This window comes from Lichenostomus cassidix, chromosome 1 (genome assembly GCF_008360975.1).
Source record: "Lichenostomus cassidix isolate B80296 chromosome 1, HeHo_3.0, whole genome shotgun sequence".
In the NCBI taxonomy this organism is placed as follows: Eukaryota; Metazoa; Chordata; class Aves; order Passeriformes; family Meliphagidae; genus Lichenostomus; species Lichenostomus cassidix.
This window is the reverse complement of record NC_139479.1, coordinates 84,303,991-84,331,166: the sequence shown is the minus strand read 5'-3', so window position 1 is coordinate 84,331,166 and position 27,176 is coordinate 84,303,991. Positions and strand designations below refer to the sequence as shown.

Sequence of the window (27,176 nt, the reverse complement as noted above, 5' to 3'; positions counted from 1 at the left end):
GTTTTGGAGAGCAGAGCCTGCTCAGGCAGTAAACCTGGATAGCAACTCCCTGCTCCTCCTCCAGTGATTGCTACCCAGTCTTGTTTCATCTTCCCATCAGGCTGTCCCCAAGGACCACACAAGAATTTCCCTCAACACACATCTAGGAGTGGGGGGATATTTTGGTCCCCTCTTTTGCCAGGTCCATCTTCCATGTAAGGACCAAACAGCTGGGGTGAAGAAAGTCAACATGTTCTCAGAAAAAAACCCGAACGCTCTATTTAAACACAAAATATTCTTTTATTTGTCACTGAAGGCTACACATGGTCATTTCTGTCTGCTTTTTTTTTTTTTTTTTCCTAGAAGGTATCTACATCTGCACTTATTTACAGCCTGGTTGTATTTACATAATCAAGAATACAGTATTAGAAACACAAAGTATCGAGAAAAAAAATTTCTCAAAAAATTAGTTCCAGACTTCAGGAAAATTATTACACAGGGTAATGACAAGAGTCTTCAGTGCTGGGCTTACAGATGCAGCTTTGATACAAAGTCCTCTTCTCAGCTGGAGCTGCATTAGAAGTCCTCTCACAAAATAAACATTTTTCTTTTTAATAGAAAAGTGTGATTCTTTGCTTGGTTATTTCAATAACATCTGCAAACTGTCCAAACACTTTAATTTTCTTTTTTGAAAGATTTATTGTTTGCTCGAACAGTTTCCATCTCTAAGGAAAAAAATTATATATATGTGTATATATATTTTTAGTTAATTTTCATTTGTGGTTTTCTACGCTCCCCAGAAAGCACTGACCTCTGGAATGGGAGTTAACAGCTGAGCTATGTAACACTTGGTCAAGAACACAACGTTTTATGGTAATGAAAGGAGAGCAGGAAAGAAACACAAAGGGTTTCCCTTGGGTGGGCTGGATGTTTTTGGTTGGGGTGGCAGAGGATGGAAAGCTGCCACAGGAAATGGCCCCCAGGACATGCAGTGGCCCTTCATCCAGGAGCCAGAAGGGGGGTCCTGGACAGGGCCCTGCGTGTCCCTGTGGGGTCTGTTTGAAGTTTGCTCTATAGTCGCAAGTAATTATATTTAAATATATTCTAGAGATTAAAAAAAACGCAGCCCCAAAACAAATGAAAACCCCCAAAAACTAAAAAAACCAAACACAAGAAAGCTGTGAGTTTTTTTTTTATTTATTTTTACAAAACTCATGAAAACTCTTTGGTGTAACGGGGGACTACTTAGTGATCATAATAAAAAGAGGGATTATAATAAAAAGAGGTACTGAAAAACTCGCTTGTCCTGTGGAGGACTGCAACAACAGGAGCAAAAATGCCCCAGGCCATGCCCACCGTGGGATGGAGGATGCTGCTGGCCACATGGCAGCCAGATTTTATCCCATCAAACACATCCCTGGCAGGGAGGCACAGTGTCCATATTCACCAGGTTTGGCAGTGCCACCAGGGCGAGGAGATAAAGTAAGATTTAACAAGCAAAGCGATCTCCCTGGCTCCATTATTAATGTTATAGGCAATTATTTCTCCTCCCCTTTTAAAAAGCAGCCACAGGACTAACCATGATCCCTGGCCCTGGTTTCAATTACGCAGAGATTGAATCAAAACAGACTGCTGTGCCGTAAATACGAGGGGGGCCCTCTCTGTAAATCGTAAAATTGAATTCTAAAATTTCATGTTAAGAGCCTTGTCTTTGCATAATGGATTGCGCTGCCATCCATCACGGTGACACTTACAAGTCACAGCTGAAAAAGTACTTTATTAGATTTTTTTTTTTTAACAATTTTGATTTATTCTGGTTACACTGTCTGTATAATAGACTGAGCAGAATCTCATGCCGGTCCCTACGCTCAATAAAGCAACTACAGATATATTACAGAAATCCCTCACTGTTTCTAAGTTATGGCCAAATGGTGTCTCAGGGACTCTGCTCCCAGTCATCTGTGTCTTCTAAACCTGAATCAAGCACTGGGCTCTTAATGACCTTCATCTCATCGGCTCTCGCCTGGTGTTGTTTAGCGTTGTTGGCCCATTTTCACTGTGGCTCTGATCAATAGCTGTGATGACAAAGATATGATGAGCTGCATGATTCCCTCCGGTCATTGCTGCTTAATGATTTTTCCAAGTGCCAATCTTCAGTTGAAAGGGAAAAAAATAAAATAAAATAAGGATCTCAGAGGAAACGAACGTGGCATGTCTCATGACGCCTAATTAGTCTTGCTCCTCTCCCCTTGGGCTGAGCACACAGGATGTTTTTCGGCCACACAGTCCTTATGGCACTGCTCATGTTTGGATGCTACACCAAGTAGGTTTCATCACTGTTTTCCCCTCAAAAATTGAGCATATTTCAGAGTCAGCTCCAGATACTGAAGACTTGAACTGTTGCTCCTCACTGCTCTCACTGACAGATGCAATCCCTGCTCCAGACTACTGGATTTTCTCCTCTGAGCTGTGAGATTTGGTCCTTCTCACCACCCTTTGGACTGGAGACAAGACCAGAGTTGAAATAAGTGAAGTTATACCTTTATATTTTGATGGAAAACTCCTTTTGGTGAAGGGCGAGTCCTCTTTTTGGGAGTAAAAGAAAAAAGACTTCTCAAAATCAAGCCTTAAAGCACATGAGACTTAAAGCACAGTGACATTTTCCCCAGGTGATCTGCCTTGCCTTTGAACAGGCCTCTGAAACAGGATCTGGCACAGTGGAAGACACGCTGGAGGGAAGGGATGCCATCCAGATGGACCTTGACAAGCCTGAGTGGTGGGCCTGAGTGTGAACCTCATGAAGTTCAGCAAGGTCCTGCAGTTGGGCCTGGTTAATCCCAAGCACAAAAACAGGCTGGGCAGAGAATGGATGGAGTGCAGCCCTAGGGGGAAAGATTTGGGGGTGCTGTTGGGTGAGAAGCGCAACATGACCCATCAGTGTGAGCTCACAGCTCAGAAAGCCAAATGTGTCCTGACTGCATCACCAGCAGCATGGACAGCAGGGCAAGGGGAAGGATTCTGCCCCTCTGCTCTGCCCCTACCAGATCCCATCTGGAGTGCTGCATCCAGTTCTGGGGCTCCCAACAGGACAAAGATGAGCTGTCATGTAGGACATGAGGAGGCCATGAAGATGCTCAGAAGGCTGGAGCACCTCTGCTATGGAGACAGACTGAGACAGCTAGGAGTGTTCAGTCTGGAGAAGACTCTGGGGAGTCCTTAGAGACCTTCCAGTGCTAAAGGGGCTCCAAGAGAGCTGGAGAGGGACTTTGGACAAAGGCATGGGGTGATAGGACAAGGGGGAATGGCTTCAAACTGAGAGAGGGCATATTAGGTATTAGGAAGAAATTCTTCTCTGTGAGGGCAGTGAGGCACTGGCACAGGTTGCCCAGAGAAGCTGTGGATGTTCCATCTTTTGAAGTGCTCAAGGCCAGGTTGGATGGGGCTTTGACCAACCTGATCTAATGGGAACTGTTCCTGCCCATGGCTGGGGGGGCTGGGCATGGCTGCCCCTATCCTATGGTAGGGGCTTAGTGCTGTGGGATTTGCTCCCAGGGCCTTCCAATCTTATGGAAGCAATGAATTACTACACTCCTGCCCACAAGCAAAGAAGGGTCAGGCAGCCAGCATGGCCCCATGGGGAGGCAAAAGGGACAACAAAAAGGCTGGGAAAGGCCTGTGGGGCCATCAGTAGAGTGGAAATGCTTGTGAGTAGCAGAGTGCAGATCTTTGATGAGGGCACAACTCTTTGTGTTCACAGCCCATTCCATGGAAATGCACTTGGGATCCTGTAGAAAAAGCCTTTTTCACTAATGCAGGGGTAAATTTAGGGCTTCAGGACTGAAAATGTTCTTGTTTTGCCATCTAGTTGAAGTGGAAAACTTTCACAGAGGCTGAGGATTCAGGAATGTAGTTGCTATCTTTAGACAGCCTTTTCCCCAGCATTAGACAGCCATCTCTTTTAAGTTTTTGTTTTGATAGACAGGAGCAACATATACATATATATACTTTCACATATATATTTTTTCCCCTTTTTGACAAAATGTCCATAGTTCCCACGCCGGGTGCAGGCCCAGGAGAAGACCATCATGGACCTGGCAAGCAGAGAGGCACAGTCACATCCCAGTCCTGCTTGAGGATGCTGAGAAATGCAACCCAAGGGGCTTGCCTTGGCCGTGGCACAGAGCAGGATGGCTCCTGGCTCTGGGTATGCTGGACATGCACAGTGGGACTGGGAGACTCTTGAAAAATTGGATGAACTCCTCCAAGTCATTAGCTCATGTAATAACCTGAAGAGTCTGCATAAGGCTGTAGAGGTGCTGCCTCAGGCTGGCAGGGTTCCAGTAGGAATATTTTACACTCAAATCCCTTTTCTTGGCTCTGTGGAAACATGGCCCATTTACTCTTGCACTCCTCCTCTTAGCACTGTGACACATGGGCAGGGATGGATACAGAAGCACCACTTCTCTTCAGAGCTGCTCAGAGCGGGGCAGTGCAAACGGGAGGCACATTGAGCTCTCTCTGCCCTGCAGGTCTTTTCCCGGGGTTCATACCTTTTGACCCAGCTTTCTGCAGGTCTCTTTTTGCTCCATTCATGCTGTTTCAGACACCCACAGCCATCACAAGTTTGAGGTTGTGAGAGGGATTTGTCCCTGGTGTGACTTGGAGAGGAGGAAGCAGGGAGCTGGATAGCACTGGGAAGAAGGTGCTGCTTCCTTCGAGTGGTGGCTACTGCTGGTTTGGCTAACCTATCCCCCACCGGTGCATCCTCAGGGCAGCTGAGGCTTACCAAGAGCTTCACACCATCCACACAGGTGGCAATGCCACGGCCTTTTAACCATCTCTGGCAGGCAGCTGCCAAAGCCACTGCTCCCTTGCCAAAGCCTGGAGCTGGTCTGGCCAACACATCTTCTCCCACCTGGCTCTGCCAGAACTGGATACCCTTTCCAGATGCCTGTGGTTCACTCCTGCCAAAGTAATAAAGGTGTTGTGCTTCATGGGATGGTTCAGAGTACAGTGCTGGGACACAGCACCAACATCATCACCCTTGCTGCGAGCAGGAGAGATGAACAGAAAAATCAAACCCATACCGTTGGCCATGGCCACGCAGCCAAGGTATTAGGGATTCAGAACTGGAGGAGGAACAGTCTGTTAGGGGAATTTCCATCCCATCACCTTCCTCCTGGCAAGCACCCGGGAACAGACAGGCAAGGCAGACGGAGCTGGCAGCCAGCATGTACGGAGAAACCGTGAGAGCACCGGGGCTGCCAATGTTTCACTGCTCGAGGACTGCGTGGCCAACACACACCCCCGCTGTACCTGGGGGAGAGGTCCTGCAGAGGAGCATCAGTCTGTGCTGCAGGATGGCAGTGGTGGTGGCATGAGTGCAGAAGAGCTGCCTCTGAGGACACAGCTGCACCATAGGACTCCGAGTAAGGAAATAGCCTTGGCATGGACTTGCACGTCTCAGGTTATCTCTCTGCAGAACTGGGAAAAGCCAAAGTGGATGGAGTAAAAAAAAATAAAAGCCAGGACTGAGCTGTTCCCAGAGAGACAAAAGAGAGCTCTTAGAGTCAGGGTACATGAAGGTGTCAGTGGGATAGAGACACCTATTTGGGACCATGGTTGGCCACCTCCAGCCAGAGCTCCACTGAGAGGTGGGGTAACACTTCTGCCTGCAGGAACAGCACAGGACTGTTCCAGGCAGGGAAGAGGATGCTGAGCTCATCTCCTTGCTCCCTTGAATTTCAAGGACTCTTGCAAATACCAGAGCACAGAGGTTATGTGAATACAAATTACATTAGCATGCCGAGCAACTTTGTCAGCAGTTTCTTATTAAAGCACTTGGTCCTCTCTGTAGTGGGCATTTCCATTCAACCTCCCCCTCGTTGCTGCTAACAGTCAACTGGGCTCTCTGTTAAATTCGAGCTCATGTAAGAAACAGTAAGAGGGTTGATTTCAATATTCTCCTTCTTGTCCCACCACGCACAAGCTGTTGCTACTTATTAAACATTTTAAAATCCCCGCTGCCAAAGTCCCCAGGAGACATTTATCTGCCATAGTCATAAACGACTTGCCAGCATGCTACTCCAAACTGCATTTCCCAGCCAATAAATACAAGCTCCAGAATCAGAAAAAGCAGGGTTTGGCTCTAATTTTCAGTGGTATGTCACTGGGATACTATAACTACTTTTAAATTCAAATCAGCTTCCTAAAAATTAACTGGTTTTATCAGATACAGCACAGTGGACTGTTAAACACGTAGCCTCATGTACTGAAACACTATACATTTAATGAAGTTATGCCATCAGCAAATGTACAACATGGGTGCATTAAATCCACCTATAGAACAGCTCTATGTATCAGAGAGGATTTATTTTAGCTTTTCTCAATAGAGCAAGAGTCCCTTTTCTTGGCTTTGATAGGTTATTTAACTAAAACCAGGATTTGTGCACACACAAAAAAACCCAAAAAGTATCTACTCTCATAATGAAAAAAGACTGATTTTTTTTTTTTTCTTTTTTTATTCCAGTTCAGGAAGGAAGAGAATCATCTTGCAAGGTAATATAATCAGCTCCTTTGCCTCTATAATCTACTTCTGCTCAGCAGGAGCCCCCAAAGAAACACTTTATGTCCCAAGTGAAACGTGAAAACTACTTGTAAGGTCTCTTTTGAGGCACATGATTCAGACGGTCACTTTCAGAGTACCAGAATCAGCGTTGTCTTCCATCTCCTTTCTTTCTGGGAAGAGCTCTCTGGTGTGCTGCAGGCTCCCCCTGTTCCAGGTGGAAGGCTATGTCCCTGCCCCAAATCAGAAAGGGTTAGGATGACACAAGTTAGCACAGACACCCATTTTGCACTTACACCTAAGGACGTACGTTGACGACTCCCCACTTCGAATTCCTCACAAAGAGGGGGAGAAAAGAACCAAAAGGAAAAAAAAAAAAGGACAAGAGACAGTAAATTTCACTGTGATCACACTACGGCAAAATATACCTTCTGTTCATTGCAAAAAACGTGTGAAGGCCAAATTAAAGAGGGAAAAAAGTATGTTGCATGAGTTACAGTGCAACCGTATTATTCCTTCTCTTTCTATTTTCCTCCCCCCCACCTTGTTCAGTTTAGAAAAAGGATTGAGTACAACACAGTCAGGTAAGTGGCCACAAAAGAGTAGCTGTCTTTGGCAAGAAGTCACCGCATTGACCCTCTCTGTCACCTTCTGCCCATTTCGCTCTGTCTCATGAAGTGGATGTTGTTGGCGCTGTCTGAGAGTTCGGGGTACTGCTCCACTGAGATCACAAAATAGCCATCGTAGCCCTGTACCCGGCCCGTGTTCAGCACTTGCTGCTTCTCCCCTTCTGTCCACGAGCGAATACCCTCCTCCCCATCCCGCAGTCTCTGCTGTTCCCGGGCCCAGGCTTGGCTGACGGCGCGCTGTCGGGCCAGCTCCAGGACGCGTGCCTTCTCCTCGTCCAGGGTGGTCCCGTAGCGCGTGTTTAGACACAGCGCGCCGAACTGGAGCTGGATGTCTGTGTAGCGTCTAGTCCTCCCGCCCAGCACTGTGTTGATCTGGGACACTGTCACGTTCACGCCGTTCTCCAGGGTCCGCCGCCCGCCGCTGAGGCCCAGGATGGACAGGTCGCCCTCAGACGGCCCCTGCTTGATGAAATAGTGCGTGTCCACGCCGTCGATGGTGAAGTGCAAGTTCTCCAGGTAGTGGGCGTTGTTCAGGATGGCTGCAATCCTCCGCCCGTCCTCGTTGGCCACGCTGATGATGTCGGTGGCCACCCGCCCGTCCTTCATGGCAAACTTGACGCCCTTGCCGAAGATGGAGCCTCCAGCAGCAAAGTTCTTGTTCTTCTTGACGTGCCGGCACCCGGCGATGCTGGAGCTGTAGATCTGTTCGAAGCGCTCCAGAGTGACAAAGGCCTTCAGCTGCTTCTGCACTTCACACTGGACCCCCAAAATGGACTGAGCAGGGAGAGAAAGAAGAGAAACATTAGAAAGAGAAACCTGATGACCCAAAGGCATTATTAGGATGCTGGAGACCAGTAGAACATACTGGAAACATGTAATGAGGAGGCCCATTTTTTTTCCCCTTATCACATTTTTTCAGAATTTTAATTCTTTGTCATGGAAGAGATGTGTTGTCCCCCTAAGACTCATTGTTTCTGTGAACTGAACTGTATTTAATCTCAGAGACAGAATGATGTGGAGGTAGAAAAGGATTTTTTGCCTCAGTGGTGTGAGGGTTGAGTTTGGACACATAATTAGGTTATGTTTCAGTGCTCTTCTGCGTATGAGAAACAATTCATCTTGTGACCATGATGCTTCACCAAATGCTTTCAGATTTTCTGAGAAGTGTGGAAGTATTGTTAAAAGTTTCTTCTATTTTAACTCCACTTTGTAACTCCTTGTGCTGCCTTCAAAGGCCCTGCATGACCTGTATGACCCTCAAAGTGGCCATAACCACTCTGTATTCCATTTCAGCCTGGCCAAAGCAGGTTGTTCAAAACTCAAGGAAGGCATTAAATCCAAAACCTATTTCCTGCAAACCCTCTACAATTTGCCAGGCTCCCTGAGTTAAGGCCAACTGCACCTGATGCTCAAGTTTTGGCTTATATTGAAGGAAAAACTGCTGAGAAACAACAGCCCAGATCATTTGCAGTCGGGTGTAATACAAAGTCACTTTTGCTGTTAGTGTATAATGGAGGAAGCATCCAGCAAGTCAGCAGCTCATCATTACTGCAAAATGCTCTGGAAATGCTCTCATCAATTCATGGCAGCGCTGGCTTCTTACAGACTCCTGTTCACGAACAATTATTTGCTCAAATTTCACAAAAGCAACAGGATTCTGTGACAAAACTCTCCTGGCACTACCAGCGGCTCAGTTCAATAATGTAATGACACCCAGGATTAAAAATAGGCTGCAAAGAAAAGTTTGCTCCACTCCAATTATTTTGAGGAAATTTAAAATCCATGAAGGATATTGCCTTAAACTGTCCACAAGCCAAGGGCTCACATCCTGGGTGCAAGAAGACAATTCAGGTGATGCAGGCATTTCAGCGTGGACCTCTCAAACAAGACTTGTAATATGGTGAGGGAAGTGAAATAAACCCTCATTTCCATGGTGGCCATTTGCCGGGAAGAGTCATAAAGTATTAAAAAAAACAAAATAAAGGATTGAGCATTGCAACTCAGAAGTTATGAGCAGTTTTGACTGACAAAAGAGAAAACTATACGGAAATAGAACAACACAACTTCAAAAGCACATTTAGGGTTGTAAAACATTAAAATTCCCAGAAATTACTTTTACTCAAAATGCTGAACAGGCTGGTGTACCTTCTCCTTTTCCCTTTTTGACTGACAGCATAGCAGGTGGAGCAGGAACCAATCTCCTATGAAAAAGGAGCTCTTTCTGGTTTTCTCCAACCTGCCTGTGGGGCATCTCACACACCCCTCACAGAGCAATATAATTAACAGACTGATAGGGAGCCGAGCCCAGCTTCTTTGCCAATTGCACAAGTGCTCTAATTATGCAAAAAAATGGACGTAATTAATGTAGATGTCAGCGATGATGGACATGGAGCAATTAGGCTTCTAGGCTCCATGAAACACTCATTGTTCTAAGCAATTGCACACTGCACAGCCTTGATTATTAGCTATTTCCTCTTCAAAGAGCTTTAAATGGAGAGTTCCTCTTCTCAGGTGTATCTCACAGAGGTGAACTCTAGGTGGTCCCTTTACCACTTTGTATGTCATGCTGCCCTTCCAACTTGCCTCAGTAATATTTATCAAGTGATGGGAAAAGGCATCTCTCAGCACTCACACTGATTCTCTGCTCACTCAAGGATGTAAATCAGGTCTCCTGCGCCACACTGCCATGTCCTGTGATCACCTAGGTATCACCATCTATATATACATCACCTTGTTTACCAGCAGTTGAGGGATAAAGAGCTCCTGGAATTAATTGCACCATCTACTGATTATCACCTTGGGGAAGGGAGTTTGGGGAGGTCAGGCAGTATTGGGCACAGAAGTTGCCCCTGTTCCACTTCAATTTTGTCTTCATCACCTTATTCTTGATGAGCTGCAGGTATGTTTTCAATTCTGAGCAAATTATTAGATAAAGATCCTCTATGAGTGCCTCCAAATTAGGCTGCCCCAACAAACCAGTGGATCTGGACACCACTGGATACCAAATTCACAAGCAGAGACCTACCTTTAGGTGTTTTAGTCAAGAGCAAAAGCACAACCAAAGGGTTTTCTATTGAGGACTGGTTACTTCTGGGTTCTCTCCATCTTTTTTTCACACAGGCAAGTAGGAAGTGAGACGTGCAAAGGTGTAATGCTGAATATTTTAAGGTTCCTTCCAACCCAAACCTTTCTGTGATTCACCATCACTTAGAAACACAGAATAGTTTGAGCTGGAAGGGACTTAAAGATCATCTAGTTCCAAACCTTCTGCCACAGGCAGGGACACCTTCCACTACGCCAGGTTGCTCAAACTTATGTATCAACCATGTCAATAACTAAATGCCTCTCTGTTACCTTGAAAACAAGCCCAGGATGACTTCGAAATTACTTTTTGAGTGCATTTCTGTGATAGAAGAGTGTATTTGGGAACAGCACTCTTTTAAAAGGAAAAGCAAACACATCCAACAGAAAAGAAACCCCAACCAACAAATTCAAGCAAACCCCAACCAACAAATTCAAACAAATTCAAGCTTGTATGCTGTGCTGTGAATATAAAGAGGGTGGAGGCAAACAGATTATATGTAGTTCAAAGAGGCACTGTATCCCTGACTTTGAAATTACCATTTCTGTTTAATCTTAGAACTCATTTCAGTAAACTGGCAAGGAAAAGAAACAGAAAATTTCCATCCAAAGCTGTAGTGGCATGTGCTATTCTCTAAAAAATACTGCTGCTTCTAGTAACTGTAAACCAAGGCATCTATAAACCAGTTTTACTGAAGAAAGAAGGGAATTCACTGCTATTTTATTTCAATATTTGTTGCTCGATGTGAGTGACAAATATGCTGGGTTTGTTTTTCCTCACAGTCTTTTTTAATCAGATGTCCTTAGGTGACATTTCACTTTATCTGGTAACAACCCTTTGGAGAGAAGAGAACGACCTTCATCATTTGTTCTCTGCTGCAAAGCTCAGGAGAGCGGCACATTACCGGGATCTCTGAATAGCCTCTTGCATTTTGCCGGCACCTCTTGAGGATTTGAAATACCATCACCAGATCCTATCATCTGTTGTTTTTAAATACCGCCTTCCAGTGTGAGACTGAAAGCTTTAATTTCCCATCAAGGATCCAAGATGTGAAATACGTGAACATGTTTCCAAGTTTCTTTCTATCCTTGTGCCATTATAGACAGATAGGTGTTTCTCTTGCTGCCATATGGCTTACAGCGCAGAAAGCTACTTCTTCCAAAAGGTTTGGAAGTTACAATTTCTCTGAAATATTAAAGCATTTTTAACTCCTTCTTATTTATCATAGAATCATAGAAAAGCTAGGTCTGTAAGGGACTTAAAAGATGATCTTGTTCTAACCCCCCCCACCATGGGCAGGGATGCCACCCACTAGACCAGGCTGCCCAAAGCCTCATCCAACCTGACCTTGAACAATCTCAGGGATGGCATATCCACATCTTGTCTGGGCAACCTGTTCTGGTGCCTCACTGCTCCCTGGGAATAGAATTTCTTCTTCCTAACATCTAATCTATATCTCTACTCTTTTAATTTAAAACTGTTCTCCCTTGACCTATCACTATTGTACAGTGTAAAAAGTTGCTCTCCCTCTTTTTCGTAAGCCCCTTTTTATTTACCCTGCAGCTCTCTGTTAACAAAGCCATTGTTCAGCCATCAGTCTCCTTCCTATAGTCCACGTGGCCATCACCTGGAGACAATCCCCCTTTGGATGTGTCCATCAGCACAGCTGCACTGCAGGCAGGTTGGCTGAGAGGTGATGGATGAGGCTGCAGAGGTGAGCCATGGCCAGCAAGGCCTGTACTCTGGATGCTGCCAGGCTGGGAATGAGCCAAACAGGAGCACTAGCTCAGGGGCTTAGAGGAGAGGCGTCTCCTCCACCCCAGCACTGTACACAGCTGTAGGGGGATAACCAGGTTGAGTTCATTAAGCAGATTTCATGTGGAAAAGTAAGAGGATTTGCCTCCTTCTCTCGCTCATCACTTTTCACATATTGCTCATCTATTTTCATAAAGCCTCAAGAGCATAATGTCTTTGAGACTTCAACTCGTTTCCCTGCATTAGTTCCTTTGAAAACTGACCACTGCATTTGTAAAATGTAACTAGGGGCTGATGGACAGGCATGCAGACAGTGTGACAGTCCAAGCTCAGGCCAAAGCACCTGCAATGTTAGGATGCCCTCCCTGAATGATGAACACTGGCAGAGCCAGTCCCTCAAACAGATTGTCCTTGGAAGAAGCTCTGCCAGAAAGCACAGCCCTATAGCTCACTTCCTGGCTGAGCATCCCAGAGCAGCCCTTGCCTCCAAAATGCTGCTCCAGAGGGGATGCCAAAAACTACTCTTTCAGCAAAGCCTGTAACAGGTACTGCAGAAAAAAGGACCCTTCCTGAAGACTGTACCCATGGGATGAAGAGAAGGGTAGTTAATAACAGGATGTAGATAATGATACAAGTGCTGACTCCAAAACACCCCTCCCTGGAAATAGAGTTGTTCTGGCTCTAACAATTACCTGACAGCTCAACAAGACAAAAGGGAAGGGGGAAAAAAAAGAAAAGAAAAAACAATGACAAAAAACCAGAAGAGAAATTGGATTCAGGTGCAGCAGTTCCACAATATGCCAGAGGTCACCCAGAGTCCCCCAGTGGCCAATAACACTGAACTTGTTCAACAAACAATTTAGTGACAGCCTCACAGTGGTGGGGAGGAGGGGGGAGGAAGTGCTGCACAACAGAGTATTGGATTTTAAATGTCACTTCAGAGCTTCAGGGGGTTAGTGCAAGGTTTACGACATGCTGGCTGTTTTTGAGGTGCTGGATGCTCAAAGTCAGAATTATCTCTCCCATCTTCCAGACCTGCAAGGCGAATACCAAAAATGTTTTGGAAGGAGATGCTAGAGCCCTCTGGTTATGCACTCTGAAGAGAGACGAAGCAGCCATTTATTGGAGTTAGTTGCTTTGCTGCTGTGCTCCTGATAGTCGTTTCTCTCTGATAAAAGAACAGACTCAATCTGCTGGGCCACAGCTTTGATCAGCAATGCCAATGGAAAAGCACAAATACACTTTGATCTGTCACAAGGAGGTATGTGACCCAGGGAAACTAGGGATCAGAAGACATGGAGATGATAAAGTTGTGGCACATAATTCAGTGATCAATGCCTTGTCCAGGCTACTTTTAAATGACAAAAGAAATAGTGCTCACTCTGTATGCTCTGCAAGACCATTTTACAGTTCGATCAGTCTTGTTATCTGAAAATGTTTCCTGTATTCCATTCACCTTGGTTTAATTTTGTAATTTCCTATGTGAAGTTTTCAAAAGTCTGTATTTTCTTCCACATGCTTCATCAATAAATACAGAGATAACCAATGGGAAGGAGGGCTGGACTGTGTCTGGGAGAGTGTATTGATGCCTGGAAGGGTTGGGAATAACAGAACTTTATGTGAACCATCAGTGTTGGATGCATGGACAGGCGTGGGAGAAAATGGATCATGTGTTCAGGTATCATATGTGAATGAATTTGGTATATGCAAATATGTGCCTACAATATGCTGGGTGTGACAGAAAGGAAGGGAATCCTGCTCTGTAGCATTTAAGAGCCACTTGCTATCACAGCATGATCCTGCAACTGTAGACTGAAATAAAAATGCTCATGTTTTGTTGCTGTCATAACCCAGGGGAAGAATATGAAACAGCCTGCAATGGTTAAATTCCACTTTCAACATCTGAGTGCAAAGTGACTCATCTGGAAGCATGACAGCTGTATAAAGCCCTCCTTTAACGAGCAGGTCCCTGCACAGCCCTCACTGCAGCTTCTGGCTTTAAAAACCTGTGAGGGACATGGAGATTTGCTTTTCTTCTTATTGCTCATTGAGGCAGATTCACCTAAAATGGGCGGATGGAAAGGAGGGCTCTCCTTGATTTTATTTCCAGTTCATCTGCCTGTATGAGCAAAGGTCAGTCTTCATCTCAAGCTGTCATTCAAGTTATTCGGGTATTCAATAAGTCAAATAATAATATTAATGAACAAATAATGAATTAATGATGAAAATATAATAACACTACCAAAAACAATTTCAGTGGTGGTTCTGCGGGAGTTATTATCTACTGCACATACCCATGAAGAGATGGGTCTCCTGTGCAGTCTCTGAATGAGCCTTCCCTGTTTGACCACTCCTGTACAGCTTTGCCTAGGGAGACTGCATCACATCAGAGAGCAGGAAAAATCCTGAGGCTCTCTCTCATTACAGAAATAACTTCTGTTAGCATTTTATTGTTTAATCCCCAAGGAAACAAGAAACAAAAAGGGAGTCTCTGAGCTCCAAAACACAACTGGGTTACTGTACTACAGTAGTTTTTAAGCATCTACTCAGTCATGGTAGCAAATTCAGAGGTTTTTTTAGTTCCTCCTCCTATATTATTAAGTGACACTTCATATAAATTTCTTGTTGAAGCTGGTGCATTTTAACTTGTCCTCACCATGGCTGTGAGGCTGAGTGCCAGTGACGGACTGATACACGACTATTATCAACCTACAGTAATTTGTTCATACCTCTCAGTGATACCTTTGTGGATCAGGAAATGTGACCTCCTGGTTTAAGATGTGTACCTCAAGAATCTGCTGCAGAACATCAAGATTTCAGTGAAGTTATAGATAAAGAGGCTAGGAGAGCAGACTGATTCAATTCCATTGCCTACTGTTATCGTTTTATTAACAGAAATGTTGACAGCATGTCCTGATCTCCCCAAGCATGTTGGTGCCTCACTGCTCTTGCAATGTTTGAACACACAGCAATAGCAAGTGGGAGTTCAGACTAAAGAGGATTTGCACTAAACAGATGAAAGCAACCCCAGAACACAATCAGGCCACAAGATGAAAGAGAATCCTGAGAGGTAAATTACTTTTTCAAGGTCATACACTGATAAGCAGTAGGGCTGAGAGTTAACCCAGGGCTCTCAAATCCTGACCCTGTGTTCTAACCTTTAACAGTGCTGCCCCTGTATTTCAGCCGAGTAATTCCCAACAGGAAGATGGGGAAATTATTGGGCTGCAAAACCTTTTTTCTTGCCAATTTTATCACTGAATTTTGCACTAGCATCTACCAAAATGGCTTGGGACGCAGGCCTGTTCTTAAAACAGGTTACAATTACATAGGATTAAACCCAGTGTGGTTAAATGAAAGTTTAATATCACCTAAAATTTCTTTCTGATGAGATTCTTGGCAATGCAGAACAGTTTCCTATGGAAGTACTAGGATTTCTTGTTTAAGACATTTTAAAAGAAATTGAATAAGTTTTTAGAATTAAAAAAACCATATTTTTAAACTTATTCTGTTTCACGATTTGCTTTTTTTTTTTTTTTTTTTTAAATTTCTAAGAATCCTGAGTGCAAAGGCCTTGAATTCAGCCTGCAGTATGTGATAACAGTGCCCCTTGTGGGCAAAAGAAACAGTAACACAGCTTCATTGAGCAACCACCACAAAATATCACAGGAAAAAGGGCGATGGCAGTAGGGAACTTATGATGTGATTATTCTGTCAGATTTCAATACTGGAATGGGGTCTGGCTCGCTCTTAATCTCGCAACATGCTGACAGAGATTTTTCAATCAACATTGCAAATGGACAGATTGCTGACAAGGGCATGAGATACAGTATGGAGTTACACGGATCACCTTGCTGTTGTCCCATTCCTGGGTTTTCATCTGTGTGTGGATTAGCTCATAGGATGGCTCCATGGCATCCATGTCTGGCTTGGGGTAGCCGGGGATGACATTGTGTAGCTGGAACCCAAAGGTGAGCAGCCAACTGTTGACATCTGGAAAGGAAGAGAAACATAAATAAGATGATCTGATCTCTTAAGCAGGAAGGATTGCCCAGGAGAGGGCTCAGAGGAGGACCCCATGGTCGCTGGCACTGTAGCAGAACGGACAAAATGATGAGTGTCCGCTTCACGTGAAGAGCACAGATCTTTATGGTCCTTGAGAGAGCCATGTGCCAAAATCTGGGCTTTCCACTTCCCACCAGAGCCAAATTCTGCACTTTCCCAGCTCTGAAACAGAAATGTTGGCAGTGAGCAAACAGCCCGAATCAAAGCCAACTTCATGCCTGCCCTTCATCAGCAGAAGCCATCAGCAGAAACTTCTGCTCGAAGGCGTGCAGAAGTGCAGGAACAGTCCATGGGGAGGCTGAGACGCTCTAGACAAACAGGAAGTGTTATCCAGTCCTACAGTCAGCTTGGATCACCTCAGCCACAATACTTCTCTCCTTGAGGACTCTCAAAGGGCCTGCAGGCTGAAGACTGAATTTAGAGCTATGTGAGCCATAATGCCAGGACATCCAGGATGCACAGCGCAGGCATTTAGCAGGTGCTCATGGAAGAGGCTCTGGACACATCCACTGCTTTTTTTATGGCATTTCCACCTCATTCCAGAGTTTCCTGGCATCTTTTAGAAGAAGCTGCAGTTTCAGTATTAAACCAGTGTAAAGTCACATAATCTTTTACAGAGACATTTACAGTCAGCCCCCATACTAGCTGTAAGATACATTACAGTGAAAATAAGTGTACAGATACAAGACAGATACTTTGCTTGGGTACTACTTTACAAACCCCTCAAAAAGAGTCCGTGGATGGTGATGAAACTGCTGGCTAGTAGTGGTAAATTATTGTCTCATACCAAAGAGGTACCACTGGCACTAAAGGCAGTATGATGGAGAACCAGCCATTTGGGACATCATTCCTGCATTTACTTGCCAGTAGATTACAAAGCCTTCCTTGATTTTTGATTGCACAGCTATTAGGAATAGCAACTGAAATTTAATCTGCTGGAGGAAATAATTATGAAGTTGGGTAACTCCGAGATCTGCCTGGGATTAGCATCACTTCCCCCTTAACTTCAGAGGATTTGATGAGCTCACATTGTTTGCCTTCACTGAGCTCCAGAGGACACACCTGCTACAGTCCCTGAGCAATACAGTGTGCCTTTGACACACAAATACCAATTGCAAGGAAAAGAAAGGTATGAAGGTAAAGTTTAACTAATATCAGCTCCCAGGAGGCTTAAGTGTTTGGACGTAACTGGAATTGTGTTGGTGATTGCTCTGCTTCAAGCTGGAAGTGCAGAGGCTTGATTTTCATTTTGCTAAACTCAATAAGCATTGTTGAAACAATCTGAAGACGGAAAAAAATTTAAATAATCAAATATGCATCTTCAAATATATTTTTCTCTATTCCCACGAGTCTAAATGAATGTTTTGAAGAACTGGTTGGAAAAGAAATTATGGATGCAAGTGGCAAATAACGCCGTTCCAGATGACTGGAGAATCAGGAGCCAAACAAACACACTATCTGTTGCTTGTTTTCCTACAGGCCAAAATGTTGCGATTGGGCAGATGTCCAAAAAGCCCTTGCCACAATCCATGTGGAAGAGAGAGGATTTCTGTAATAAAAACACTTCTGTTCACTCAATGTACAGATTGTTTTTGGAGTGTCTTTGAAACAGAGAGGTTGGGGGGAGTACAGAAGAAATGAAAAGGCTCATTTGATTATTTTGTTGCTTAGTGCTAAGCCAGCCTGCTTCCAAATCCTCCTTATCTCAAATGAAGAACTTTGATGTACATATTGTGGACCAGGTGGTCAGGAGAACAAAGTAAAACAGTGAAGGTCAGAATTGGTGCAGGAATAATTTCCCAAGCACTTCAAAAATGTTAGAATAGAGAGCATGGATGCTGAACTGCTGAAAAACATGTGATAAGTCTGAAAATATCCAAACCAGGTTTTTTTAATACTTCTCAGAAAACTGATTTCCAAAACATTTGCAAACCTGAGTTTGTTCTTTTTGGGAAGAGGTGTTGGAATACCCAGAACAAAAAAAAAAAAAACAACCCAACCCCAAACAAACAACTCAAAACCATGGGAGGAAGGTGTGGAACTGAGAAAACAGAGGGGAAAATACTAATTTGCCAGAAGGCAGTGACAACTTTTTTGACAGAAAAGTACATTTCACATCACAGAGGTTTTTTTCAGCTACAGTAACCCTGCCAACACATTTCACAGTAAATTCATTTGAGGGCAAAGAAAAAGAGTGCTTAATGCAGACACATGTAATGGAAATGTCAGTTCAATCCATCAGGATTGCTGAAGCTGGCAGCAAAACTCTGTGCCATGAAGTGTACAATCACTAAAATATTCATGCTTAACAATGGGCCTCTCAAAACATAAATACCTGCTTCTCCTGCTCTCCCCTCCACATACCTTCAATTTGTATCCATAAGCCCTGAGACCTCATCATTGTGGACCAAAGCATGTGTTGGTCACCCATGTCCTGGGCACTGAGCTGCCCTTAGTACAATCAGGTCCCAGCGTGGGAATGGAGGGACAGAAAATGATTCCCTGTGCCCAAATCAGGGCAGATTTGGTTGTGATGACAAGGGCAGTCTTATCATGGGTCCTGCCCATGAGGAGCCTTAAAATATGAGCAGAATGAAGTGCTTGTGCAACAGCCTTGAGTCACAGCACTCATCCCATAGCATGGCTTGCTTCTTCCATGCACTGAGAAAGGAGAAATGTATTTGGGCTCTGTATTCTTGAAAAACTAAAAATAGAACTTTCAAGACCATGGAAAAATTATTTGGTGCATATAAAATACTAGTGTATCAGATTTGGACATCTTGATTTTATTGTCAGAGCTGTGTAGGAAGCTATGCACCTGTTCTAACACAGGGCTAGAAAAAATATTTTGTCCTGTCTTAACTTGAGTAGGAAAACAAAAATCTGCTAATATGTCACAAACCAACAGTTCAAAAAGTAGATCAGTTCAAACCAAAAACTTCAAATGAACTTCCAAATCAAACTCCATTTTGATTTTGACTCCCTTATTTTTCTTTTCCAGTTTTCAATCATTAGTTTACAGTTAACTTGAAAAGCCAAAAAGAATTTTTCTTTTAGGCCATTTTGGAACTTGTCATTTAGACAATTTTGAGAGCTGTTTACACTTCTGCTGAAAAATCTCTCAAGCTCAACCCTCCCCCATAAACAAATTCAATTTTGACAAATGAGCATTTTCTGATAGGAAAAGTTATCCTAAGGTATTCCCTGCCAGCCTTAATTATCACAGTGAGAGCAACACACAGGATCTTAGCCTGCATCTTTTGACATATTTTACTTCCCTCGTGGCATCATCTTCACAGCTCTGGAGAAAACAATTTTTCATTAAAATCTCCATAATCTAATCCTTATGATTATTGCAGAAGAACCTGAAAGCACGAATCCTAATAGCTAGAAAAACAAGCAGAATAGAAAACCCAAGATTTTTACCCTGTAACATTTATTTGCTATTAAGCAGATCTCATAACTTGGGGGAATGCAATTATTGTTGAATACGGGAAGGTTGGGATAGATGCAGCAGGAGCATTTAGAAATTACTTCTATCTCCTTAAGAAGTATGTACATTTGATTTGTGATTGTGGCACTTGGTTTTTCAATGGGAAGTACCTAGAAAAGAGTCCCACCGAAACAGTCTTCTCAAACACTCACTGTTGCACACAGTATGAACCTAGTATGAAACTAGACTTGAATAGAGAAAGGGATAAAACAAAGCTGACTAGAGATATCCCTGGGAGCAGCACACCAATGCTAGAGGGACTGTGTGCTAGTGAGGTCCTTCCAGCTGCTATCTCAGTACAGGCAGCACACATGCAAGTGTGCCCAGGTGGCCAAGAAGGCCAACGGCATCCTGGACTGTATCAGCAAGAGTGTGGCTAGGAGGACAAGGGAAGTGATCCTGCCCCTCTACTTGGCACTTGTGAGGCTTCAATTCAAATCCTGTGTTCAGTTCTGGGCCCCTGACTACAAGAAGGACATTGAGGTGCTGGAGTGTGTCCAGAGAAGGGCAGCTGAGCTGGTGAAGGGTCTGGAGCACAAGTCTGATGAGGAGCAGCTGAGGGAGCTGGGGATGTTTAGCCTGGAGAAAAGGAGGTTCAGAGGTGACCTTACTGCTCTCTACAGCTTCCTCTACAACATAAGGTTGCAGTATGGTAGGGGTCAGCCTCTTCTCCCTGGTAACAAGCAATAGGCCAAGAGAAAAGAACCTCAAGTAGTGCCAGGGAAGGTTTAGATTGGATGTTAGGAAAAATTTCCTCACAAAAAGGGTTGTCAAGCCCTGGAAAGGCTACCCAGGGCAGTGGTGGAGACACTATCCCTGAAGGGATTTAAAAGACATGCAGATTAGGTACTTGAAAACATGGTTTAGTGGTGGACATGGCAGTGCTGGGTTAATAGCTGGACTTTATTGTCTTAAAGGACTTGTCCAACCTAAATAATTCAATGATTCTACGAATATAGGAAGGACATTTAACATACAAAATGTTTTTCTGTAAAAATGACCCATGCACAGAGCTCATATTACTGCCATTTCACAAAATTCCAGGGGATGCGGTTCAGAGATTGTGTCAAGCTTTGGGGTAGGTGTGCCCCAAAATCTGGCCTTTAAGTCTAAAGCACCTTATTTTATCGACTTTTTGTAGAAACCGTTAATTCTGTGGGGCAGATTAACTTTGAACTACATAGCAAGTAGTGTAGTAGACATGCAGACGCTCCGAAACGGCTGACTATAATGAAAGGTTTAAGTTGCTTTGCCTTTCTGCTAAAACAAATCTGTATGTCATTTGGTTAGTTGCAAATAATCTCTAGGCAAAACTGTGTAAACAGAGCTGCCCCTCTACAAAGAGAAAGGTTATCAGAACATTAATTGGTAGCTAAACTTGGGATATCTGAGGGGACAAAAAACTGGAAGCAAAATAAAAAGAACAAACACCAAAGAAGAGAAAAGGAAACAGGTTTGGGAACTACAATTTCCATCTATGCTAATGAATTAAACATGCCCTGGACACAGGGGTCAACTAGCAAACTAAAACTTACGTCCGTTATATAAAAGAATGGAAAACCTCTTGATGATCAGGACACTGAGGGAGGAATTACCTATTGTACTGGTTTTGGCAAGGACAAATTTATTTACAGTAGCTGGTACAGGGCTGTGCTTGGATTAGTGCTGGAAACAATGTTCATAACAAAGGGATGGTTTCACTATTGCTGAGCAGTGCTCACTCACACAGAGCCAAGGCCTCTTCTGCTTCTCACCCACCGTACCAGACAGGGGGCTGGGAGTGCACAGGGAGTTGGGAGGGGACACAGCCAGGACAGCTGACCCTGACTGACCCATGGGATATCCCAGACCATAGTGTGTCATGTTCAGCATGTAAAGCTGTAGAGGAAGAAGGAAGGAGGCGACGTTCAGAGTGATGGTGTTTGTCTTCCCAAGGCACTGTTTTGGGGGATGAAGCCTTGCTGTCCTGGGTATGGGTGCCTGCCAAAGGGAAGTGGTGAATGAATTCCTGGTTTTACTTTTCTTGCACAAGCAGCTTTTGCTTTTCCTATTAAACTGTCTTTATCTCAAACCATGGGTTTTCTCACTTTTTCAGTTCTCTCCCCCATCCCACCTGGGAGGAGTGACTGAGCAGCTGTGGTGTGGGCCTTAGACCTGACACCTATTCACTGATGGCAAGCCTGTGACAATGTTAATTACTTTAAATGCCTTACCTGTCATGTAACATTTGATATCCTGAGAATTGCTAATGGGGTTGTTGTTTTTGAACATATACAGGTTGAAAGGCATTATGTTATTGCTACTCAGATGCTTCCACATATCATGGTCCGGACTTGTCCACCGACCCGCTAGCACATCGTAGTCTCTCCGCCCCATGTGGACAAGTTTCGTGAGGGGGTCATACAGTCCTCCATGGTAGCCAATGATGATCTGGAAGTTGGGATTGGTGTCCATATAGATCTCCCCATATGCTGTGTACAGTATCTGCTTGATCATTAAGCCAGTCCCACTGAAGACAGCCAGAGGAGTGCCAATGTTATCACAGGCTATGTAGAATTCATCGCCGCTGCTGAGCTCCATCGCAAAGAGGTGGCCTTGGAGGTCATAGTAGAGGGAGGTGATCTCGGAGCTCGAGTGGTTGTACAAATGGGTGACCTTGGTTGGGTTGGTCAGATCTGCGTAGAAGAACTGCAAGTGATGGCCATGGCTGGTTTTGCTGGAGACTCTCCTTCCTAGGCCATCATAGCGGTACTTCACGCTCCACCCACTCGCTTTATTGTAGGCTTTGATGAGCAGGCCAGCTGAGTTGTACTCAAAAATATCATTACCCCTCTGCTTCAGGAAGCCATCTTCATCCATTTTGTACTGCACATCCCCCAGTCTAGTAATCCTGTCCCTGAGGTCATACCTGAGTGGTGTAAGGCGGGCACTATTCCCTGGACTCAACAGATGGAGGTTTCCATTTAGGTCATAGCTGTAACGCCAGAGAGGTTTGTCATTGATGGACACTGTCTGCAACTGGCCATCAGCATCATATTCATAGGAATAACGAGTTGTGTTTGCGTAAGGTCCAACCTTCAGCTCTTTTTTAACTACTCTCCCCATGTTGTCATACTGCACAGTCATCCAGTACATGAGAGACCGGAATATCTCGTACTGGACCTCCTTCATCCTGCCATAGGCATCAAAATGTTTAGTGTGGGTCATGACAGCAGTGGTGATAATCTGGTTGATATCGTAGTAAATTACCCCAAATTTTCCGAATTGCTCAGTTTTGCCCGACACGTCATCGTACCTGTAGAGATCAATGGGCAGAGGTGTCTCGTTGATGACCGCTTGCATGCTGGTCACCCGGAAGCTGTTGTCATAGTTATAGTCAAAGCGTGCATTCACCATGCCCTCCTCGGTGAAGCGGAAAATCTGTCGGTCAATGAGAGGTCCTATCTGCCTGTACCTGATTGTGCAGGTGAACCCTTCATTCTGCAAGTTTATGGTCTTCAGCATGCCCGCAGTTTCGTCGTAAGTGAAACTGATCTTTGTGGTGTCGTAGAGCATCTCGGCTAACTTGGACAACTTCCCATACTTGTAGATGACACGTCTCCCTGTGCCCAGGTACAGAGTGTGGAGGAGCTGCTCATCCTCTGTGAAATCCTGAATTACTGAGGCATTGCCTTCTGGTGGCCGGTAAATGTTCCTGTAGTAACCGATGGAACGGATGGTTTCCAAAGTCTGACGGGCAACGTTGGGCATGGTCACCGATGACAACCGGTCATTCTTGTCAAACTCAAAGATGTACTGTCTCTGGCTGTGAAGGAGCAGCACCATGGACTGGATGGAAAGAAGAAAAGTGTAGATTACATCCCTGGTTTTTGAGCAAAATTATACTCTCACAAAACGTGTAAGATTCCTCAATCCAAAGAGCAGGGCAAGTGAGACAAATCTCTGCACCCATAGAACTCAACAGTTACAAGTAAGGAGTTGCCTATGGCACATTAAGTATCCCCACACAGGAGTGGGTCAGTGGAAAGAGCAAGTACAGAATGCTCAGTTTTTCAAATCAGTACCCTGTAGCTGTCTTACCAAATTCTCTGCGCCAATAACCCCTGAAAACTAACTAAATAAAATTGGTAGAGCTACTTAAACAACCCTAGAAAAAGTATCCCCCAACACCTTCCAGTGCTGAATTAATTCATTGTGTAACCCCATCTTCTATTATCCTTTTCATCCAAACTTCTCTCTGCATGCTTATTTGTTCTGGGATTTTTTTTAAAATTTTTTTTTAATAACAAACAATCGACATAGATTGTATAATACAAGGAATAAGTCAGTACTTTTTCCTTTTTGAAAGATATGGTACTACAATTTCCTTAAACTGTTTGAGGGAGAGGCACTATACAAAAACCAGAAATAAAAATTTCAAGCCCCACGTATACAGCATATGGATCTATGGATCACTGGGCAGTGTAATGCTGAATGTTAATACCCAGAAAACATAAGTCCCATGCCAATCTACAGTGTGCAGGAAACACTGTGAAGTGTTTCTGAAGGCTCCAGGAAACACTCTGAAGTGTGCTACAGCAGTGTGGCTGGATTCATGCCTCACTTATTAATTACATGTATTTCTGTTAGCAGGAATGGGCCACTCGAAGAAGGTGGAATGTCAGACTGTATGTGTTGTTTGCACATGGAAAATCCTACTGGAAAATCCTACTGTTCACTATACTGACTTTACCAGAATATATTTTATATTGCAGTTAACTCAATAAAGGAAGATTGTGCTTAAAAAATCAGCTGCCAAAGCTTCACAGTTCACATGCTCTCAGCATGACTGGGAAAAAACATCACAGAGAATTTTCAGCTGCTCTGTGGTGGTCTGGCACCAAAGCCACTGTGTGCACCTTAGTGGGACAGAAGAGAAGTACTGGACCACAAGGACCAGCAATTATCTGATGTGAAGGAGTGCAGCTGTACTGATGTCAAAGGAGTAAAGCCCACGTGCCTGAAATATATAATCTCTATCATCTCTGAGTGGTAAGAGCATTCTTACCTTCTCCAAGTAGGTGTAGCTCCATGATTTACCATCAGCAAAGATTCTGGATGTAATTCTGCCAGACTGATCATACTCCATCCTTTCTGACATCGTGCCCCTCTGAATCCCTGCAATGTGTCCTCCTGGGGAGTAGGTGACATTGACCCCGTTCAGTCTGCTGCTAGGTGACCAGAGACTGGGCCTCCCTGCCTGGTCGTAGAGGATGCGGAGTGTGAACTTGCGGTGGTCATCATAGATTTTCTCAGTCCTTGTCACACGATCAAAGTCAAGGGACAGAAGGTTTCTGTTGTGAACCTGCATGAAAAAGATTGAGAATTAGGAAGCTGGAAACACTTTAAGTTAGAAAGACTAATCTTGTTTCACCAAACACCTCTTTATACCACACTGGAGAGTATCCAGCTGTTCACTGCCTCTGGAAAGATGCAATTTTTAAAGCAATGAGTTGTCTTAACATTGCTTTTATTGACTTCAGGGGAGAGAGAGGCAGAAGAATGGTACTTTTGAAACACCATCACAGTGAAGGAATATTGTTGTAACCAAATCTAGGTTTAGGACTGCTAGGGGCAGATGTGACCTACAGAACACAGAATGACAGCTTGTTGCAAGGAGTATTTGCAAGATACTCTGCTTATCAAACCTAGAATACAGAGTATTTTGCTTTCATGCATATCAAAAAACACTTGTAGAAAAGAGATGGATGTTGTGCCAACATAGCAGAAATCAGCATTTTTCTCTGAGTTTATTGGATATACTGCAGGCATTGGAGGTTAACCTTTTCCCCTGAGAAATATGGAGGCCTTAACCACGGTAATGTTACACAGAGCAGGAACTTCCTGCGAGAGCTGGAGCTTTAACTTCATTGTCCTGGGGTTATTCAGATTGGCATAATTATACTCTGCTTACCTCCAGTGCCTCTGCATTTCCAAAGATCAAAGGTATCTACTTCAAAGGTAAGTGCAGGAATACATTTTGACTCAGGGACTGCAGTGCACAGCAATACAAAAAGGAGCTGATAATACAACTCATGTTTAGCCACGTGTGCAAGGAGACTTACAAAGCCACATCACCACAGCAGCAAAGTATTGGTTTGAAAGCAAGGAGGAAAACCAGTATTCCCAGTGTGAGCTTGCCAGTGAAGATAGCTATTTCTCCATCCAACTACTTCCAAATCTCTTTCAGCTAGTGAACCTCTCTTTTCCAGAAGGGTGTACACTCCTCTTGGATGAATCTCAAACTCCAAAGAGCTGACTTGGTTTTCAGTGCCCTGTGTAGCCCTTCAGCAACAGTCAGTAAACCAGAGTGTGCTGCTTGCTATGATGCTTTCAGATCAAGTTAAAAACACTGCCCTATCCTGCTCTGGGTAACACTGACAAGCCAGACTGGAAGTGTTCAAAAACATGTGAATACGGCACTTGAGGACATGGGTTAGTGATGAATATGGTGGTGGTGCTTATTTTGATTGTACTTGGACTTTGCCTGGTTAGACTTGATGATCTTAGAGGTCTTTTTTAACTTGGATGGTATCTGATTCCCTAATTCTGTGACCTGAGCACTGTTCTCAGCCCTGCTCCAGCTTTGAGCTTGGCTATTGCTCAATGGCCAAGGATGTGTGATTGAGTTCGTACTGTATTTTTAGGGATGTGGGAATATCTGAGAGCTAAACAGCAAGAGAAATGATAGGGTTGAATCAACCCTAGAGAAGAGGTTCCTCAGCCCTGGGAGAACAGGAGAGGGAAAGGCTGAATCACTGCAGTGCTTTTGTCTTGCATGGGCAGACATCTCTTCTGAAGCCTAGAGAATGGGTACACCAGAAAGCCAGAATTCAAAAGAAGGTATCTCAGGAGCTGGGAAGAGAAGGAATTGTTGCCATGATGTACGTGTGAGAATGCTGTAAGAGAGGAGGAAAGTGTAACAACGATTTTCAATTTATGAATAACAATGGTAAAACGTGGGCATGACTTGAAGGAAGAAACTTTGTAAAAAGGTAGACAATGCTCTAATTAAATATGTGTGAAATAGAGTGTTAATGTGCAATGGGAGAGAAGAAATCAGCCACTGTAACAGGGAAGCTGGAAAATAATTAAAAAGGTATCAAAACTCTAAGTGCAGATGCACATGTGTAACTAAGAGCAATTTGGTATCTTCTAGATGTTTGCTGCTACACAGAGAGAAACAGGAGTGGCAACTCCTTGGGAAAAAAAAATAAAGCAAAGACGAAAGGAATAGCACCTCTGCCTCCCATTTATTTACAGAGCAGCTCCATCCTGGCAGCTGCAGCTTCTGCTTCATGTCTTTGCCAAGAAGGCTGGAAAGAGCTCTTCCAGGACTGGGACAAAAATCCAGGCTGAATGAGGTCTTCCTGAGAAGTATGTTAGCAGCAGTGCCATTCACTGGGCTGGAAGGACCAAAGAGCAGGTCTCTGGATGGCTCTTAAACTCAGTCTGTATCCCTTGACTGGTGCCATAAATTGTTCCACCCTCCCTATGCTCTGGCAAGCAATGTCTGTGAGACTAGTTGGAACCAGTCTCTCTCTTCTCTGGTATTTCATTTTTTAATGA

At 44.1% G+C, this 27,176-nt stretch overlaps 1 protein-coding gene across 4 annotated transcripts in view; it reads right to left on the bottom strand.

The window, feature by feature from the left end:
• Nucleotides 1-259: 259 nt before the first annotated feature.
• TENM4 (teneurin transmembrane protein 4) overlaps nt 260-27,176 on the bottom strand; it is a 917,609-nt gene continuing 890,692 nt past the window's right edge. For all 4 annotated transcript variants that reach the window (XM_085066138.1, XM_085066148.1, XM_085066158.1 and 1 more), the window contains 4 exons: nt 24,616-24,912; nt 21,782-23,396; nt 15,861-16,003; nt 260-7,947 (listed from right to left, as the gene is read on the bottom strand). In XM_085066138.1, the coding sequence (XP_084922264.1) occupies nt 7,189-7,947; nt 15,861-16,003; nt 21,782-23,396; nt 24,616-24,912 (2,814 nt within the window). In that variant the 3' untranslated portion in view covers nt 260-7,188. The remainder of the gene's footprint in view (nt 7,948-15,860; nt 16,004-21,781; nt 23,397-24,615; nt 24,913-27,176) is intronic.